At 42.1% G+C, this 20,537-nt stretch overlaps 1 protein-coding gene across 2 annotated transcripts in view; it reads right to left on the bottom strand.

The window, feature by feature from the left end:
* The window catches only part of puf60a (poly-U binding splicing factor a), a 73,992-nt gene that overhangs the window by 26,174 nt on the left and 27,281 nt on the right, over window positions 1-20,537 (bottom strand). For both annotated transcript variants that reach the window (XM_084139985.1, XM_084139984.1), the window contains 4 exons: window positions 6,748-6,798; window positions 6,281-6,442; window positions 488-580; window positions 186-399 (listed from right to left, as the gene is read on the bottom strand). In XM_084139985.1, the coding sequence (XP_083996111.1) occupies window positions 186-399; window positions 488-580; window positions 6,281-6,442; window positions 6,748-6,798 (520 nt within the window). The remainder of the gene's footprint in view (window positions 1-185; window positions 400-487; window positions 581-6,280; window positions 6,443-6,747; window positions 6,799-20,537) is intronic.

Below are 20,537 nucleotides of genomic sequence, written 5' to 3'. Positions count from 1 at the left end.
TGATGAGGAACATGGCTGTAACGTAACAAACTGTGGAACAAGTGAAGGGGTCTGAATACTTTCCAAATGCACTGAAACAATACTAAAATAAAAAATAAAACATATCTTGGTTGATTTAACTGCATTATTTTATTTATTTCAAGGGGGTTAGTTTGCAACCAATTTAAAGTCGCAGTCTTCCTCACCAATAAAGCCGTAGCTCTTGTGTTTCCCCGTGGTGGGGTCTCTCGCCAGAGTGCATGACTTGATCCGGCCGAACGCCTCAAACACACTCTTGATGTCCTCGTCCGAGAGGTCGGGGTGCACAGATGCCACGTAGATTCGATTGAAGGCACGCGCCTCTTCTGCCAGCTGGTCAATGATCGGCTGGGCCTGTCCGATGTTGCTCGGTCGTCCCACCTTAAAGCGTGATTTGTGTTAAAATAGTGTCATCATGGCATTGAGCAAAAAACTCAGTTACTCTTTAAAAATGGACAGCAGAGCTCACCTTAATGTTTCTCCCTCCCAGCATAACAGAGTTCATCTGCTCAAGGGATAGCTGGGCTGCCTCAGGCACCTCATACTCCACAAACGCAAAACCCTGAGGGACAATGGAACAACAAAAAAGTCAGGCTTTGCAAAGGGGATTACATTACATTTGTTAGGGTTGACTGTTTTTTTTTTTTATTCCTTTATTTTAAGATGGTATGGTACCTGCAATTACCATCAATACTCATGGTTAATAGCTTATTCGTAATTACTAGAGATTGCTTACCATTATATTGCAGGGCAGGATAGTTGCACAAATATTGATGACTATAACACATTGCACCAACAACTTGAAGGGCAATTCCACCGCTTTTCAACCTATTTTTCATTATCTCCAGCACAATACCAGTGTCTACGTACACCGAGTGTACAAAACATTATGAACACCTGCTATTGAGAGACTGACCAGGTGAATCCAGGTGAAAGCTATGATCCCTTATTGATGTCACTTGTTTTAATCCACTTCAATCAGTGTAGTTGAAGAGAGGTTAAAGAAGGATTTTTAAGCCTTGAGACATGGATTGTGTATGTGTGCCACTCAGAGGGTGAATTCGAGGGTGAATGGGGTGAATGGGAAAGACACCATTTTTAAGTGCCTTTGAACGGGGTATGGTAGTAGGTGCCAGGCGCTGCTGGGTTTTTCATGCTCAACAGTTTCCTTTGTGTATCATCACTCAAAGGACATCCAGCCAACTTGACACAACTGTGGGAAGCAGTACCCCGACAAATTGAGGCTCTGCTGAGGGCAAAAGGGGGTGTATCTCAAAATTTGGAAGATGTTCCTAATGTTTTGTACACTCCGTGTATGTGAAAACAGCGCATTTCAAGTTTTGTCTAAAAAATTTATAAAGTTAAAAAGTTCTACCCAATGACATCATCAAAAGTTAAAACATTTTAAAAACAGCCATTCCTCTCAAGAAAATACCGACCCTCAAGGTTTTCCGTTAGATGGTAAATGCCAGCTTTTGGCCAATAAAAAAAATGAAAAGCAGATAAATAAAAATTTTGCCAGCCAAATTGTCCGAAAAAAATTATAATAATCCATTGCAAAAAAACAATAGTAACACTTGACACCCAGCGTCATAACACGTTACGACACGGTCATAACTGTCAAAATGTGATAACAGCTGGCATAACTTGTCATAACCTGTTATTTGATCATAACACTGTCATGACATATTTAGACCTGTTGTGACATATATTGCGTTATTTTATGGCTGTTATGACACTTACATAAGAGTGTCAAAACCCACAAAACCTACCACACAAGGCAAAACATTCCATTACAACATAGCCTACGTGTCAACTGTATGTTTTAGTTAAATATATTTTTTAATGACAATGTTAAATTATCATTGTAATTGGTTTTGACACTTATGTAGGTGTCATTACCAGCCATAAAATAACGCAATATATATCACAACAAGTGTACATATATGGGTCATGACAGTGTTAGGACAATATTATGTCAGGTTATGACAAGTTATGTCAGCTGTTATGACATATTACGACATGTTATGACCGTGTCATAACGTGTTATGACACTGGGTGTCAAGTAAAGTGTTGCCCACAATAATGCTTTTTATTCATTGATGGAAATACCAGTCGATGTGCTCCGACTTCAAAGGCAAATATACTTCATAGCCTAATAAATCCTCAAGCTGCTTGGACATTAGTGTCAGATGTGTGCGTTTCTCACGCAAAAGACGCAAGGCCCTCACATAAGCGACTTCAGCTAAGTGTACCCTGACTGGGCAAAATCGGCTAAATTCTTTCTCCAAAACAGTAAATACAGCCTCAAGATCACATCCTTCTTGAGGACAAAGTAACGAGGCTGATGTGCATCAAGCTGGTCCAAGGAGTTGGACAGTTTTGACTTCCCAACAACAGCGGCTCACTTTGAGCAGGCCAAGGTGGCCACAAACGCAAGTAAATTAGAGGAAAATGATTGTGTTCGTCAGGCCCGGTCCTAGCAGTTTTGCTGCCGCCCTAGGCAAGATCAACATATGCCGCCCATTTGTCATGTATAGTATAGAGATTTGGAATGGATTGATAGACTAGAGTAATGATGTGTATCATGCACAATTGATGCATATCAGTTGAGGTTATTCGGTAGCACTTGGAAATGAAACATCGTTGCCAACTATTCACATTGGAGAGTTACAATGTTGCAATCACTAGGCAGAAAACTGCCTATAGCAGGAAACAGAGTTCTCAATAAGCCACTTATATCACACATGACATGAGTCACGACCCCACGATAGTTCAAATTACAAAAGACATATTTATTAACATCATTCAGTAGAACTGTAAAAAGAGTGAGATATCATTTGAGCTTTTGGAAAGTGTTTTCAGAAATGCATGGCGCTGGCCTCGTTTCACAGGTTCATTGTTAAATAAGCTTTCTCTAAATGAACCAGCAAATGTAGCTTATTTACATATCAAATTTGATTGTCCAACATCAGTTTTATAGTTTCTTCATTTTGTGGCCACCTAGAGTGACCTCTTTCCACTGCTGTGGTGCTGAATCACAACGGAAATGGGGAGTGGGGCCGGCCGGCCTTGGATGTTCGTAGACAGCCATGTTTTGTTATTTATTAGGCCTAATTAAAATGTTCATTACTAGGCTAAATTAAATTAGAGGCCTAAAATGTTCATACAAATAGTCTATAGGACATGTCGTTCGCAAATTATATTATACAAATATTATATTTTGAAGTTGTGTTTTATTACTGTGTAGGCGACTTGTTCTAGGCAAAATGTTTCTATTTTTATGATATTCATTTATGATTTATAGCAGGGATGAAGACGGAACGGGCAATGTTTTGCTTTCCAATAAAACCTGTTGGTATAAAACCTCATTCTACTTTATTTTATTACAACTTTACAGCCTAATTTCTATTCTGTTCAAATGAACTGTGATGTCAGAGAGATTAATTTTTTAGGACCGTATCTTTTCAACCACAGATTATAGAAACATGCTGTTTTCACGTGTAGACACTGGTTTGGTACTGAAGAGGATGAATATGAGGTTGAAAAGTGGTGGAATTGCCCTTTAATATGTTCAAATTAGAGGCCAACCAATATATGGATATTGGCCTTTTACCGATATATCAGCTGATAATATCAGTCAGCATCCACTCCCTTATTATATTGTATTTTCTAATCTGAGCTTCTGTTGAATCCGTTTTACAACAATACAAAAACAGTGTAGTTGTAGCATGAGGTGTAGATTTGTGGTTATACATTATGTAAAAAAAATAGAATGTCGTTTAGTAATTTTAAAGAATATACATAGCACTACTGTTGTACTTCCAATATAAATCATTTGCATGAAGAAGTTGCTGTTCTGCCACAAGTGTCATCAGCTTGTCAAGCCCTGACCTACAGAACTCTAGTTAGTTTGGTCAGGGTGTGCATGTTGAGTTCTATGTTGTGGTATTTCTATGTGTAGATCTATGTTTTGTATTTCTATGTTTGGCCGGGTGTGGTTCCCAATCAGAGGCAGCTGTCGCTCGTTGTCTCTGATTGGGGATCCTACTTAGGCAGCCTGTTTTCCTGCCTGTGTTGTGGGATCTTGTTTGTGTTCCGTGTAGAGGCTTGTATTTGTGTTTAGCCTGAGGACTTCACGTTACGTTGTTTGTGTGTTTATCTTTTTAATAAACATGTATGCATTTCACGCTGCGCCTTGGTCTGACCCGTCCTTCAACGAACGTGACACAGCTGCTGCTGCTCTTGCATTCAACCCAACATTACAAAGTAGCGATTGGCTACAGCGATCAGTCTGATCCAACGTTACGAGCGAATTTCTGAAAACAATCCGTTTGGTAGCCTGGTCCTCCTGGCTTCAGAGTCTGGGAGGCTGTTTTGTTGTTGTCAGCAGTCAGCACGATGCGTAGATAATGAAGTGCTTTTACTGGTTAGTTCCCCTCTGTGTCTTTCTCACTCAAAAACCCACATGTAGGGCCCTATTAAATCTGCCATGCGGAGAACGCGGACAGAATCACGGAATCCAGATGTCAATTAAATGTTAACTGCAAAGTAGGCCTACCGGGCAGAATGATTTCATGATTATTTGTATCAATCGGGTGGGCATTTGTTTAGCAAACTATGCCATCACATGTGCAGTACAGAAACATCGTTAGCCAAACATTCCTCTCGCTAAATCCACAATTAAAGGGCAATTACAAATTATTTTTATTATTTTATGGTCTTCTGATGTGATTTATGCATTGTCATGGACTCATCCAATTGTAATTTTGAGTCAGAAAATTGAAAAAATGTAAGGAATCCCAAACCAGGAAAACTAAAACCAGAGAAAACGGAATTTGGGAAAACACAAAACAGAATTTGAGAAAAATATAAAGATTTTATAGGGCCCTACACATGCACAGCCCCCGAGCGGTGCCCCCTACAATTACAACGATTGGATTTTCTAATCAAAACAGTGAGAGGTCTCAACCCCCCACGGGTCCCATTATGCCTGGCGAAAACCAAACACTGCATTCCACAGTAAGTACCTTATACCAAAGATCAAGCATGGTGGTGGTAGTGTGATGGTTTGGGGATGCTTTGCTGCCTCAGGACCTGGATGACTTGCCTTAATAGAAGGAACCATGATTTCTGCCCTGTATCAGAGAATTCTACAGGCGAATGTCAGGCCATCCGTCTGTGAGCTGAAGCTGAAGCGCAGCTGGGTCATGCAGCAAGACAATGATCCAAAACACACAATCAAGTCTACATGAAAATGGCTAAAAAGCAACACATTTGAAGTTTTGGAATGACCTAGTCAAAGTCCAGACCTAATCCCAATTAAGATGTTGTGGTAGGACTTGAAACGAGCAGTTTATGCTTGAAAACCCACAAATGTCGCTGAGTTGAAGCAGTTCAGCATGGAAGAATGGGACAAAATTCCTCCACAGAGACATAACAGACTGATCAACAACTACATGAAGCGTTTGGTTGGAGTCATTGCAGCTAAAGGTGGCACAACCAGTTATTAAGTGTAATGGAGCAATTACTTTTTCACACAGGGGCATTGGGTGTTGCATACCTTTGTTTATGATATAAATTAAATAAGTATGTAATTGTTGTTTTATTTGTTCACACAGGTTCCCTTTATCTAATATTAAGTTTTGGTTGAAGATCTGATAATTCAGTTTTTAAAAAAATATGTAAAAGTAGGGAAAATTTGAAAGGGGCAAATACTTTTTCACAGCAAGCTTGCTTAGCTAGTACTTCAGTAAGCTAGCTAGCAACAAGTTCAATCTGCTGATCAAGTCAGTGGCGAACGATATGCTTTCAGATCATTTCTGCAGGAGGTAGAGCCGCTTTGTTTACGTTTTCTCACAATTGCAAATCTTTAAATCACTGTCAAAATGTGTGTATAATAATTAAGCTAATTCTGCCTGTGTCAGAGATCCAAGCGAGAGCACAGTAATTCCAGAAATTAGGAACTATGTTTTTATTTTCTGTGGCGGATGCTTAAAATATAACATTTATTATTCCACAACCTACAAGACAGGTCGGTTGAGGGACGAGCGTTGCACAGGAGTGGCGCCACCTGACGGAAGACAATGATATTGGTCGGGCTATAGTTGAAATGATACACAAATGCAATAATAATACAAATCCTTACAACATTGTGGGTAGATACAAAGAACATACAGTAAAGGAATCACTCATTCAACAGCTGAGTTCAGCTGAGGAAAACAAGTCTGGGATGTTCTAATGTTCAGTTGTGAAATCTCACCTTGTGTTTCATAGTAACAGAGTCCCAGGACATGTCGATGCTCTTGATGGGGCCGAACGGGGCAAAGGCCTGCCGGACAGTGTCCTCTCCCAGCTCGTAGTAAATGGAGCCCACGTACACTCGGCACATGATGGCTAATGCTCGCTGTCTCTGAGCCGCTACCTACAATAGGAGGAAACTGTGCTTGAACATAGCACTGACTTGCTGTTCCACTGTACATTACAAACACAAATACTGACTAAACACACACAATAAATGGAGATAGGTGGAATTGCTTCCTTAAGTTATTGACATTCCATTGATTGTGTAATTGAATACAAAAATAAGAAAATACAGAGAGAAAATGGTTCACTATGTCAATCATGCAAAGATTCTCTATTTTGACACTTGGGTTTAACAAAAAGATATACATGTTATGATAAAAATAACATTGGGTTTGAATAATAATTACTAATATAACAGCTTACCGATTGTAAAGGTGAGAGGGGATCTCCAAAGCCCATTGTCAACGATGCCATCTAAGAGAAAAAGTATACATTTAACTCAGAAAAGAGGCTTGTCAAAAAAGGCCACGCTCCTTAGGACAAAGGCCCATCAATCAAACAGCATTCCAAAAAGCAGCATTTAAAGTAATTGAATCATGTTTTATACTATACTGAACAAAAATATAAACGCAACATGTAAAGTGTTGGTCCAATGTATCATGAGCTGAAATAAAAGATCCCAGAAACGTTCAATACGCACAAAAAGCTTATTTCTCTCAAATTTTTGGCACAAATTTGTTTACATCCCTGTTATTGAGCATTTCTCCTTTGCCAAAAAATCCATCCACCTGACAGGTGTGGCATATCAACAAGCTGATTAAACAGCATGATCATTACACAGGTATACCTTGTGGTGGGGACTATAAAAGGCCACCCTAAAATGTGCAGTTTTGTCACACAACACAATACCACAGATGTGTCAAGTTTTGAGGGAGCGTGCAATTGGCATGTGCATCTCATCTTGTGTTTATATTTCACAACCTCCGTGGATTTTGGAGTTGTCTATGCGCAAGTCAAGAGCAAAAAAATCCACTATATAGGCCTTGGGCACTTAAGTATTATTTGAGAAGGTCCGGTCACGCAAATTTCCTGGGTAGCAAAGGTCCAGGTGGATATAGTAAATTATTGGTGTATTAAAGCCCCCATGCAGTCTTTGTAAATGTATTTTTAAATCATCACTGTATGTATAATAAATCACTGTGTGTGCTTATTTAATGAAAATACCTCAAAAAGAATAATACAAATGATTTTTTTTCCTGAGCCACCTTTAGCCCACCATCTTACCCAGATGAACAGTCATTGGTCTATTATAATCAGATCATATTGTGACGTCATGATGTGGGCAAAAAGTTCCATCCCACCTGAAGATGCTGAAATTCCAGGCATTTTTTTCAAACAACTCAAAAAGGTAATTACCATCATTTTCACAATTTCAGAGTGTTATTTCGACCTCACAGTGTGGAAATAGCATGAAAAAAAACAACGAAATCACGTCTTACTCCGGTAAGACAAGGGGTGGCGGTCTGTGTATATTTGTAAACAACAGCTGGTGCACAAAATCAAATACTAAGGAAGTCTCTAGGTTTTGCTCGCCTGAGGTAGAGTATCTTATGATAAGCTGTAGACCACACTATTTACCAAGAGAGTTTTCATCTATATTTTTCATAGCTGTCTATTTACCACCACAAACCAATGCTGGCATTAAGATTGCACTGAATGAGCTGTATAAGGCCATAAATCAACAGGAAAACGCTCATCCAGATGCAGCGCTCCTAGTGGCCGGGGACTTTAATGCAGGGAAACTTAAATCCGTTCTACCTAATTTCTACCAGCATGTTAAATGTGCAACCAGAGGAAAAAAAAACTCTAGACCACCTTTACTCCACACACAGAGATGCATACAAAGCTCTCCCTCGCCCTCCATTTGGCAAATCTGACCATAACTCTATCCTCCTGATTCCTGCTTATAAGCAAAAACTAAAGCAGGAAGCACCAGTGACTCGGTTAATAAAAAAGTGGTCAGATGACGCAGATGCTAAGCTACAGGACTGTTTTGCTAGCACAGACTGGAACATGTTCCGGGATTCTTCAGATAGCATTGAGGAGTACACCACATCAGTCACTGGCTTCATCAATAATGTGGCAGGGCTTGAAAACTATTACAGACTACAAAGGGAAGCACAGCCGCGAGCTGCCCAGTGACACAAGACTTCCAGACGAGCTAAACCACTTCTATGCTCGCTTCGAGGCAAGCAACACTGAAGCATGCATGAGAGCACCAGCTGTTCCGGATGACTATGTGATCACGCTCTCCGTAGCCGATGTGAGTAAGACTTTTAAGCAGGTCAACATTCACAAGGCCGCAGGGCCAGACGGATTACCAGGTCGTGTACTCTGAGCATGTGCTGACCAACTGGCAAGTGTCTTCACTGACATTTTCAACATGTCCCTGACTGAGTCTGTAATACCAACATGTTTCAAGCAGACCACCATAGTCCCTGTGCCCAAGGACTCTAAGATAACCTGCCTAAATGACTACCGACCCGTAGCACTGACGTCTGTAGCCATGAAGTGCTTTGAAAGGCTGGTCATGGCTCACATCAACAGCATTATCCCAGAAACCCTAGACCCACTCCAATTTGCATACCGCCCCAACAGATCCACAGATGATGCAATCTCTATTGCACTCCACACTGCCCTTTCCCACCTGGACAAGAGGAACACCTACGTGAGAATGCTATTCATCGACTACAGCTCAGCATTCAACACCATAGTGCCCTCAAAGCTCATCACTAAGCTAAGGATCCTGGGACTAAACACCTCCCTCTGCAACTGGATCCTGGACTTCCTGACGGGTCGCCACCAGGTGGTAAGGGTAGGTAACAACACATCTGCCACACTGATCCTCAACACGGGGGCCCCTCAGGGGTGCGTGCTCAGTCCCCTCCTGTACTCCCTGTTCACCCATGACTGCATGGCCAGGCACGACTCCAACACCATCATTAAGTTTGCTGACGACACAACAGTGGTAGGCCTGATCACCGACAACGATGAGACAGCCTATAGGGAGGAGGTCAGAGACCTGGCAGTGTGGTGCCAGGATAACAACCTCTCCCTCAATGTGACCAAGACAAAGGAGATGATTGTGGACTACAGGAAAAAAAAAGAGGACTGAGCATGAACCCATTCTCATCGACGGGGCTGTAGTGGAACAGGTTGAGAGCTTCAAGTTCCTTGGTGTCCACATCACCAACAAACTATCATGGTCCAAACACACCAAGACAGTCGTGAAGAGGGCACGACAAAGCCTATTCCCCCTCAGGAGACTGAAAATAATTGGCATGGGTCCTCAGATCCTCAAAAAATTCTACAGCTGCACCATCGAGAGCATCCTGACTGGTTGCATCACCGCCTGGTATGGCAACTGCTTGGCCTCCGACCGCAAAGCACTACAGAGGGTAGTGCGTACGGCCCAGTACATCACTGGGGCCAAGCTTCCTGCCATCCAGGACCTCTATACCAGGCGGTGTCAGAGGAAGGCCCTCAAAATTGTCAAAGACTCCAGCCACCCTAGTCATAGACTGTTCTCTCTGTTACCGCACGGCAAGCAGTACCGGAGTGCCAAGTCTAGGTCCAAAAGACTTCTCAACAGCTTCTACCCCCAAGCCATAAGACTCCTGAACAGCTAATCATGGCTACCCGGACTATTTGCACTGCCCCACCACCCCATCCTTTTACGCTGCTGCTACTCTGTTAATTATTTATGCATAGTCACTTTAACTCTACCCACATGTACATATTACTTCAACTACCTCAACTAGCCGGTGCCCCCGCACATTGACTCTGCACCGGTACCCCCCTGTTTATATAGCCTCCCTACTGTTATTTTGCTCTTTTAATTTTTCTCAACACTTTTTTTGTTGTTGTTTTATTTTTTTAAAATAAATGCACTGTTGGTTAAGGGCTGTAAGTAAGCGTTTCACTGTAATGTCTGCACCTGTTGTATTCGGCGCATGTGGCAAATAAAATTTGATTTGATTTGATTTAACGGCACTGCCCCTTTAACAAACACCCAATTCGCAAACCACGCTACCCGAAACTGTTCACACCCCTCGTTGGCGGAGATACTGTGTATCTTTTTTTTTTTAAAGGGCAATCTGCGATTGCTGCATAAATTTTTTGACATTCAAATGAATGATTTAAATCAGGGGTGTCAAACTCATTTTAGCTCAGGGGCCACATGGAGGAAAATCTATTCCCAAGTGGGCCGGACCGGAAAAATCATGGTATATATATATAACTTAAAAACAACAACTTCAGATTGTTTCCTTTGTTTTAATACGATCAACATACAACATAAAGCTGGAGCCTGAGGACAGTGTGTCCAAAATAGTACAAGCACAACATCACTATTAATCATAAAACACGTCAAGTTTATTTGAAAATTCTAAAGAAAAAGAACACACAAACACACAATGCCTCAGTGATTAACAGAACTGTTTCACAGATCACAGAACTATATCAGGGTGTCATTTCTCAGGCAGAAATGTAGATAAAAATAATGAAATCCTGTTCCCCAAACAAGTGCAAGAACCACAGAGTCAAGAATAGGTTAAATATACAAATAAAATAAAATCAATTAAAAACAATAGCACATCAACATAAAAACATATAAACATACATCTGAAAGCGTTGCTCAAACTCCCGTAACAGTCCCGTTATTTTATCTTTGAACCGCTTCATGTCTGCCACATGTTGGGTCGCGCACACATTTTTCAGACAGGGGAAGTGAGCTGCATCACCACCGGCAAGTTGCGTCTCCCACAATGACAGCTTCAACTTGAAAGAACGTATGCTGTCATAATACTGCGTGACAACTTTGTTGCACCCTTGCAGCTGTTCGTTCAAGTTATTCAGGTGCTCTGTAACATCCACCATAAATGCAAGGTCCTGCATCCATTCTGCGGAATGAAATTCTAACACTGGTTTGCCCTTTTCTTCCATGAACTGTTCAATTTCTTCTCGTAAATCAAAGAAACGCCTCAGCACAGCACCTCGGCTTAACCATCTTACCTCAGTGTGGTATGGCAGGCCATAGATGTGGTCTTTCTCTCTGAGAAGGCTGTCAAACTGACGGTGATTCAGGCTTCTGGATCGGATGAAATTAACAGTTTGGATGACCACCTTCATGACGTTATCCATCTTTAATGACTTGCAACACAAAGCCTCCTGGTGCAAAATACAGTGAAAAGTCAAAAAATCACGTCCTCCATTTGCAGATTGCACTTTCTCTCTGAACTTTGTCACAACGCCTGCTTTTTTCCCGATCATTGAGGGCGCACCATCTGTAGCCAGGCTGACAGCGCGGGACCAGTCCACTCCGACCCTGTCCAGCGCGCCGACGAGTGCGGTAAAAATATCAGCTGCTGTCGTTGTATCTGTCATCGGCACCAACTCCACGAACTCCTCGGTGACGGTCAATGTGTCATCAACTCCGCGGATGAAAATGGCCAGTTGTGCAACATCTGTAATGTCCGTGCTTTCATCAATTGCAACCAAAAACGCAATAAATGACTTTACTTTTTGCTTCAACTGGCTGTCCAAATCCACTGAAAGATCGGAAATCCTGTCTGCAACTGTGTTTCTTGTCAGGCTGATATTTGCAAAAGCCTGCCGCTTTTCAGGGCACACAATCTCCGCTGCCTTCATCATGCATGTTTTTACAAATTCACCCTCACTAAATGGTTTTGAAGCCACTGCGATTTCATTAACAATGAGGTAGCTAGCTTTCACTGCAGCGTCACTGATGTCTCGGCTGTGAGTAAACACAGACTGCTGTTTCTTCAGACCCGCCAACAGTTCATTCACCTTCTCTCATCTCCGCTGTCCTTGAAAGTTGTCATATTTGTCGGCATGAAGACTCACATAGTGGCGACGAAGGTTATATTCTTTCAGCACTGCAACATGCTCTGAACACACCAAACATACAGCTTTCCCATTCAATTCCGTGAATAAATAGGATGACCATTTTTCTTGGAACACTCTGCGTCCACTTTTCTCTTTTTTGACAGAGACATATTGGGGCAATGAGGGTGCCAAAGCACATAATGTTAAAAGCAGAAGCCGTAATAAATATCTCGGGCAAAACAAAGTAGCTCATTGGCTGCACGTGCTTGACCTACTTGCTCTGCCCCGGTATAAACAGTTAGCTTGCTTAACACAATTGCTATTGCGCCATCCAGTGGACACAATTGGAACAGGAGTTTATTTTATTGAAAAATTGCAGCGCATTTTTATACTTTACAAAAAAAAAAAAAAAAAGGTTATTTTTTTATGTATTTTTTTTAAATCATCTCGCGGGCCGGATTAAACCCGTTTGCGGGCCTGATCCGGCCCGCGGGCCGGACGTTTGACACCCCTGATTTAAATTTATTGATTCTAGAAGAGTATAACTTATAAATGCCTCATGAGTTTAGTTCAACTGTCGTACCTAGGGTTGCATGGGGAGGGTATATTACTGGAAACTTTCTAAGTTTAATATCAGAATTTTGGTAACGTTTAAGTTCTTATTTTATTTTATAAAATTATATCTAGTGGCCTTTTGGGTACTTCAGATTATCACAGGGATCTGCAATTATCTCTGGCCCTCTGTCACACGTAAAATATATGCCAAGAGTGTGCAAAGCTATCATCAAGGCAAAGGGTGGCTACTTTGAAGAATCTTTAACACTTTTTTGGTTACTACATGATTCCATATGTGTTATTTCATAGCTTTGATGTCTTCACTATTATTATATTAATTAATGTAGAAAATAGTAAAAATAAAGAAAAACCCTTGAATGAGTGTCCAAACTTTTGACTGGTACTGTAGGCTGAGAACTAGTTAGAACCGGCTTTTGTTTGTTTTAATAATTTAAGGGAGTAGAACTAATGACCCTTTCTCTATTTTGTAAGCTTGCTTACCTCCTAAAACAATGCAACTATCCATGATGTCAATGCTAACCATCTGGTCAGTCAGGCTGGCTGCAATCACTCACAAAAAGCTACATACTTTAATAGAACTTCATATGCAAATTCGGGAAAATGCAAGTTATGGATGACAATGTTTTTTTCTTCCTTCTCTTGCGTGCCTTTACTTCTTACAGAGAACAACCGAACTCTGACCAATCAGCGCGGCTTTGAAAGTAGCTACAGTGAGGAAAAAAAGTATTTGATCGCCTGCTGATTTTGTACGTTTGCCCACTGACAAAGACATGATCAGTCTATAATTTTAATGGTAGGTTTATTTGAACAGTGAGAGACAGAATAACAACAACAAAAATCCAGAAAAACGCATGTAAAAAATGTTATGAATTGATTTACATTTCAATGAGGGAAATAAGTATTTGACCCCTCTGCAAAACATGACTTAGTACTTGGTGGCAAAACCCTTGTTGGCAATCACAGAGGTCAGACGTTTCTTGTAGTTGGCCACCAGGTTTGCACACATCTCAGGAGGGATTTTGTCCCACTCCTCTTTGCAGATCTTCTCCAAGTCATTAAGGTTTCGAGGCTGACGTTTGGCAACTCAAACCTTCACCTTCGGCCCCGTCCATCCTCCCTTTGATGCGGTGAAGTTGTCCTGTCCCCTTAGCAGAAAAACACCCCCAAAGCATAATGTTTCCACCTCCATGTTTGACAGTGGGGATGGTGTTCTTGGGGTCATAGGCAGCATTCCTCCTCCTCCAAACACGGCGAGTTGAGTTGATGACAAAGAGCTCCATTTTGGTCTCATCTGACCACAACACTTTCACCCAGTTCTCCTCTGAATCATTCAGATGTTCATTGGCAAACTTCAGATGGCCCTGTATATGTGCTTTCTTGAGCAGGGAGACCTTGCGGGCGCTGCAGGATTTCAGTCCTTCACGGCGTAGTGTGTTACCAATTGTTTTCTTGGTGACTATGGTCCCAGCTGCCTTGAGATCATTGACAAGATCCTCCTGTGTAGTTCTGGGCTGATTCCTCACCGTTCTCATGATCATTGCAACTCCACGAGGTGAGATCTTGCATGGAGCCCCAGGCCGAGGGAGATTGACAGTTATTTTGTGTTTCTTCCATTTGCGAATAATCGCACCAATTGTTGTCACCTTCTCACCAAGCTGCTTGGCGATGGTCTTGTAGCCCATTCCAGCCTTGTGTAGGTCTACAATCTTGTCCCTGACATCCTTGGAGAGCTCTTTGGTCTTGGCCATGGTGGAGAGTTTGGGTAAAGATGTAAAAATATCCTAAAATCCGACCTGAATTGCCACTACCAAAAGTAATTGAATCAATGTTACAGTAGGGTGTCCAATCAAAAATAATAAGGGTGTCCAATCAAAAATAATATGTTTATTGTGCAGATACTCTAGCAAAACCAATGGTCTTAACCTCACGTCTCTATCATAATCCTTTCAAACGTTATTTGAGTTTTTACCCTTGTAGGATGTCCAAAATTAGACTGACTAAATCAAGGCCAGAGAAAAGAAGGTGTCAAAAATCACAAAAGTGGTCTCTCAGAAAGACAAGAGTATGGTTGAGAGCCAGCTTAGTGCAGAACTAACGAGTCAGTAACTGGCCGTCAGACAACAAGCGGTCTCTTCATTTGGGGAAAACAGTCAATATTATTTGGCTCTATGCTTAGGCTAGGTAGAACACCAGGCGTTAAGAGTCACGGTTGGTGACACAGCAGTTACAGCCAAGAACTGTGTTAAATACTTTGGCTGTGAACTATACAGGTTCCTGACAGGGGACAGCATGGGTCAACCATAGAGTGACATTTCTGGCCAGAAAAGCCACATTTCTATATAAAGGGACCTTGAAAACACTTGCAGCAGAGTCAGTGCAGCCTCAGTTTGACTGTGTGTGCACTACCTGGTACAGTAGCTCCCCTAAATGTATCAAGAACAAGCTACAGACAGCTCGGAATAAAATGGCAAGGCCCTCAGGCTCATGTTGGCCCTTCTCAGCTCAGCCAACTACAGTGGCTATCAGTTGATAAACAGGTCAATTAGCTGAAGCTGGTATTGGCCCAGAAAATTGTGTATGGTACAGTCCCCCAGTAACTAATAGGCTTGGGGCGGTATACCGTATATACCGTATACCGAGGTATTTGGAAAAAGCCACGGGATGGTTTTTCAATACCTTCAATATCGTTGAAATTATTTATTTGAAGTTTTTCAATACATTTTAATAATTTGTAGCTATTCTTTCAGTAAATACCTGCAGTCAACTTGTGCAATGTGTTGGGAGATAAAGCAGATTGTGTTCCTCAGTTCACCTGTCACATTATGAGCCAGTCAAGTGCTTGTTTGTACATAGCACAACTGGAGAAAGTGGGAGCAGGTGAATTCAGCTGTGTATTGACAGGGGTCGCGTTTTATATTGAAAGTCAACAGTGTTCTTTTACTTCAATAGAGTGATCAGGGATGTGCAACTCTAGTTTTCCTTCACATAAAATACATTAGTGCAGAAAATAACTTAATTTTCACCAGATGACAACAGAAGTGCAAAGTTATTTGGCTGGCAGCCATACAAGTAAATGAGCTTAATGAAAAAGCAAGGACTTTTTAGCAAAAACGATGCATGGCCATCATATTTATATTGTTGAGCAAGAAGACTGGGAAGGCAGTCAGCTTTCTTGACCGCTCCATTGCTCGGCTGCACCAAGAATTTCTCAAAGCCAACCCTGGTCTCTCAATAGGAGCTGCTATGTTTTACAGATAAAGACCAAGAACCATTAAACCACAGAGAAGCGCAAAACTGCGAATACTGTGAAAATATCAAACTGAATTACAGACAGTGAATGGCCACCTGGTGAGCAAAAATTCACCAACCATAAAAGGTGTGTATGCATTCAGCAGTGTCACTATGTGTGAGAAAACTCCAGGAAATGATTTCCACCATCCTAAGTGTATCAAATAGCAGTGCAAGGATTGTGGTGTCCATAGACTAGATCCATTTAATGCCTCCTCGTAAAAAATAGGACACTGATATAGAGTGGAAAAGATGGGAGATTGTCTGCCAAAAAGTAACAAATGGGAAACAATAGTACACCATAGAAAAGTGATCTCTGGTCTGTAAGCGTGGATCTATGAAGATGCTTATTGATGAACTGAAACAAGAGGCTCAAGCTTTTTCAGAACACTTGTTTATCAAGGACTGGCAGAACAACCAACTTGCAAAAGTGAAAGCCAACCTCACAGAACACAGCAAAAGGAACTAAACTCACTGTCAACTGCGTTTATTTTCAGCAAACTTAACATGTGTAAATATTTGTATGAACATAACAAGATTCAACAACAGAGATAAACTGAACAAGTTCCACAGACCGGTGGGTTTGTGCCCATAGGCGACATTGTTGCCGGTGATGTCTGGTGAGGACCTGCCTTACAACAAGCCCTCAGTCCAGCCTCTCTCAGCCTATTGCGGACAGTCTGAGCACTGATGGAGGGATTGTGCGTTCCTGGTGTAACTCGGGCAGTTGTTGTTGCCATCCTGTACCTGTCCCGCAGGTGTGATGTTCGGATGTACCGTGGTCTGCCACTGCGAGGACGATCAGCTGTCCGTCCTGTCTCCCTGTAGCGCTGTCTTAGGCGTCTCACAGTATGGACATTGCAATGTATTGCCCTGGCCACATCTGCAGTCCTTGCAGCATGCCTAAGGCACGTTCACGCAGATGAGCAGGGACCCTGAGCATCTTTCTTTTGGTGTTTTTCAGAGTCAGTAGAAACGCATCTTTAGTGTCCTAAGTTTTTATAACTGTGACCTTAATTGCCTACCGTCTGTAAGCTGTTAGTGTCTTAAGGACTGTTCCACAGGTGCATGTTCATTAATTGTTTATGGTTCATTGAACAAGCATGGGAAACAGTGTTTAAACCCTTTACAATGAAGATCTGTGAAGTTATTTGGATTTTTACGAATTATCTTTGAAAGACAGGGTCCTGAAAAAGGGACGTTTCTTTTTTTGCTGAGTTTATATTTGATGTTAGCTATGCTGTGTCTGATTTTGCTTTCCCCGTACAACAACTATTCTGGCTCCAGACATGGTAAAGATGCCAGTGATGGGGAAAGTGCAGTAAACAAAAGCCATGCAGCCACAGCAGTGGCAGCAGTATGAAAATGTATGCACTCACTAACTGTAAGTCGCTCTGGATAAGAGCGTCTGCTAAATGACTAAAATGTGAAATGTAAGCCCTGATCAAAAACGCAAAGGAGAGCTACAACTACAGCAGAGACAATCTGACAACGGAAGCATCCCCAGATACCTGTACCCATTACCTCCGCACCAAGTCACTGTAGTCTGAAGCAAGTGCCTGGCACCATGATGTTGCATTGCATCAAAACGATCAAGGTAGTGGCAACAAGAAACCTCAGTTGCTTCTGGGATTCTTGTCTCCATGGGATTGTAGTCTGTGAGAATGGATTTTATGTTGAGCCAATGGAGAGAAGTGAACCTTCATAGTCTGCGTGGTAAGTAACACATTGCTTACATTATGTCAATCATGTTTGATATTAAATTACTTATTTCAATAACTTCATGTGATTCTTTGTTTCCATACCAGACCTTTGTAAGAGATGTAAGAGATGCCAGAGACCAGATGTACCAGAGACCAGATCGCCAGCATGTACCAGCAACCACATGTACCAGCGACGAGATGTACCAGCGACCAGATGTCCGAAGAGAAGATGTACCAGAGACCAGATGTACCAAAGACCAGATTTACCAGCGACAACATGTACCTGAGACCTGATGTACCAGCAACCAGATGTACCAGAGGCCAGATGTACCAGAGACCAGTTGTACGAGACCAGATGTACCAACGGCCACATGTACCAGAGACCAGATTTACCAGATGTACCAGAGACCAAATGTACCAGATGTACCAAATGCCCCAGAGACCAGATGTACCAGAGACCAGCAACCAGATGTACCAGAGACCAGATGTACCAGATGTCCCAGAGACCAGATGTACCAGAGACCAGATGTACCAGAGACCAGATGTACCAGAGACCAAATGTACTATAAACCAGATGTACCAGCGACCAGATGTACCAGAGGCCAGATGTACCAAAGACCAGATGGCAGTGACCAGATGGATGACTGCCATCTGGAGTATTGATGGTGGTGGTGATAAAGAGATCTAATAATGTCATAAAGCCAGAGAACATGCTGTAAGTTAAAATAGGGTATACCGTGTAAAACACACACGTCACATTTTGACTGACATGTAGATGTTGTTGTTGCTAGGTGGAGTTATGGTCTTGGTGTGCGCCCATCTTTATTCCTGTACCTACACATGTGAAGCTGCAAGAAAATCATATTTAAATATACATCAAACCATTTAGAAATGTTGACCTTGATGTCACATATTGGTCCCTTTATTTATAGAAAGACCCATATATATAAATTTGTGGACATTGTGTATGATTGAATGTATGGCACAGAGAGTGCCCATGTCATTTATTTTGCCCTGCAGCCACAATGGAAAAAAGTCTTACTTTTTGTGTATATAATCCTCAACAATTCTGATACATGTATTGGTTTCCTGGTGTGGCTTCTTTATGCATTTTAAATTGTCAAATCAAATCAAATGTATTAGGTTACGAAATCCGACTTTTTGGATATAATGTTAATGTCGTTAGATAAAGACCCCAATGAACGATTCAGAATGAGAAATCACATTTGTCTTGGTAAAATAAACGTACTCCCGAGTGGCGCAGTGGTCTAAGGCAATGCATCGCAGTGCTAGCTGTGCCACTAGAGATCCTGGTTCGAATCCAGGCTCTGTCGTAGCCGGCCGCAACCGGGAGACCAATGGGGCGGCGCACAATTGGCCCAGCGTCGTCTAGGGTAGGGGAGGGAATGGCCGGCAGGGAGGTAGCTCAGGTTCAGCTGGGTTCGATTCCCACGGGGCCAGTATAAAAAATAATTTAAAAAATGTATGCACTAACTGTAAATCGCTCTGGATTAGAGCGTCTGCTAAATGACGTAAATGTAAATAAGGAAGTGAAATTTAATCACCAAAGCTTGCTTTCACCAATGATGTACAGTGCATTCGGAAAGTATTCAGACCCCTTGACTTTTTCAAAATGTTGTTACGTTACAGCCTTATTCTAAAATTGATTCAATTTTTTCCTCATCAATCTACACACATTACCCCATAATGACAAAGCGAAAACAGTTTTTTTGAAAATAATTACATAAGGATTCAGACCCTTTGCTATGAGACTCGAAATTGAACGCATCCTGTTTAAAATAATCATCCTTGAGATGTTTCTACAACTTGATTGGAGTCCACCTGTGGTAAATTCAATTGATTGGCACACACCTGTTTATATACAGGTCCCACAGTTGACAGTGCATGTCAGAGCAAAAACCAAGCCATGAGGTCTAAGGAATTGTCCGTAGAGCTCTGAGACAGGATTGTGTCGAGGGAAGGGTACCAAAAAATGTCTGCAGCATTCAAGGTCCCCAAGAACACAGTGGCCTCCATCATTCTTAAATGGAAGAAGTTTGGAACCACCAAGAATCTTCCTAGAGCTGGCCGCCCGAAAAACTGAGCAATCGGGGGAGAAGGGCCTTGGTCAGGCAGATGACCAAGAACCCGATGGTCACTCTGACAGAGCTCCAGAGTTCTTCTGTGGAGATGGGAGAACTTTCCAGAAGGACAACCATCTCTGCACCACCAACCAGGCCTTTATGGTAGAGTGGCCAGATGAAAGCCAATCCTCAGTAAAAGGCACATGACAGCCCGCTTGGAGTTTGCCTAAAGGACTCTGACCATGAGAAACAAGAATCTCTGGTCTGATGAAACAAAGATTGAACACTTTGGCCTGAATGCCAAGCGTCACGTCTGGAGGAAACCTGGCACAATCCCTACGGTGAAGCATGGTGGTGGCAGCATCATGCTGTGGGGATATTTTTCAGCGGCAGAGACTGGGAGACTAGTCAGGATCAAGGGAAAGGTGAATGGAGCAAAGTACAGAGAGATCCTTGATGAAAACCTGGTCCAGAGTTCTCAGGACCTCAGACTGGGGCAAAGGTTCAGCTTCCAACAGGACAACAACCCTAAGCACACAGCCAAAACAGGAGTAGAGTGGCTTCAGGACAAGTCTCTGAATGTGCTTGAGTGGACCAGCCAGAGCCCGGACTTGAACCCGATCAAACATTTCTGGAGAACCCTGAAAATAGCTGT

This window comes from Coregonus lavaretus (genome assembly GCF_964263955.1).
Source record: "Coregonus lavaretus genome assembly, chromosome: 23".
Classification (NCBI taxonomy): domain Eukaryota; kingdom Metazoa; phylum Chordata; class Actinopteri; order Salmoniformes; family Salmonidae; genus Coregonus; species Coregonus lavaretus.
The sequence above is the reverse complement of the archived record's forward strand: the minus strand, read 5'-3'. Positions and strand labels throughout refer to the sequence as shown.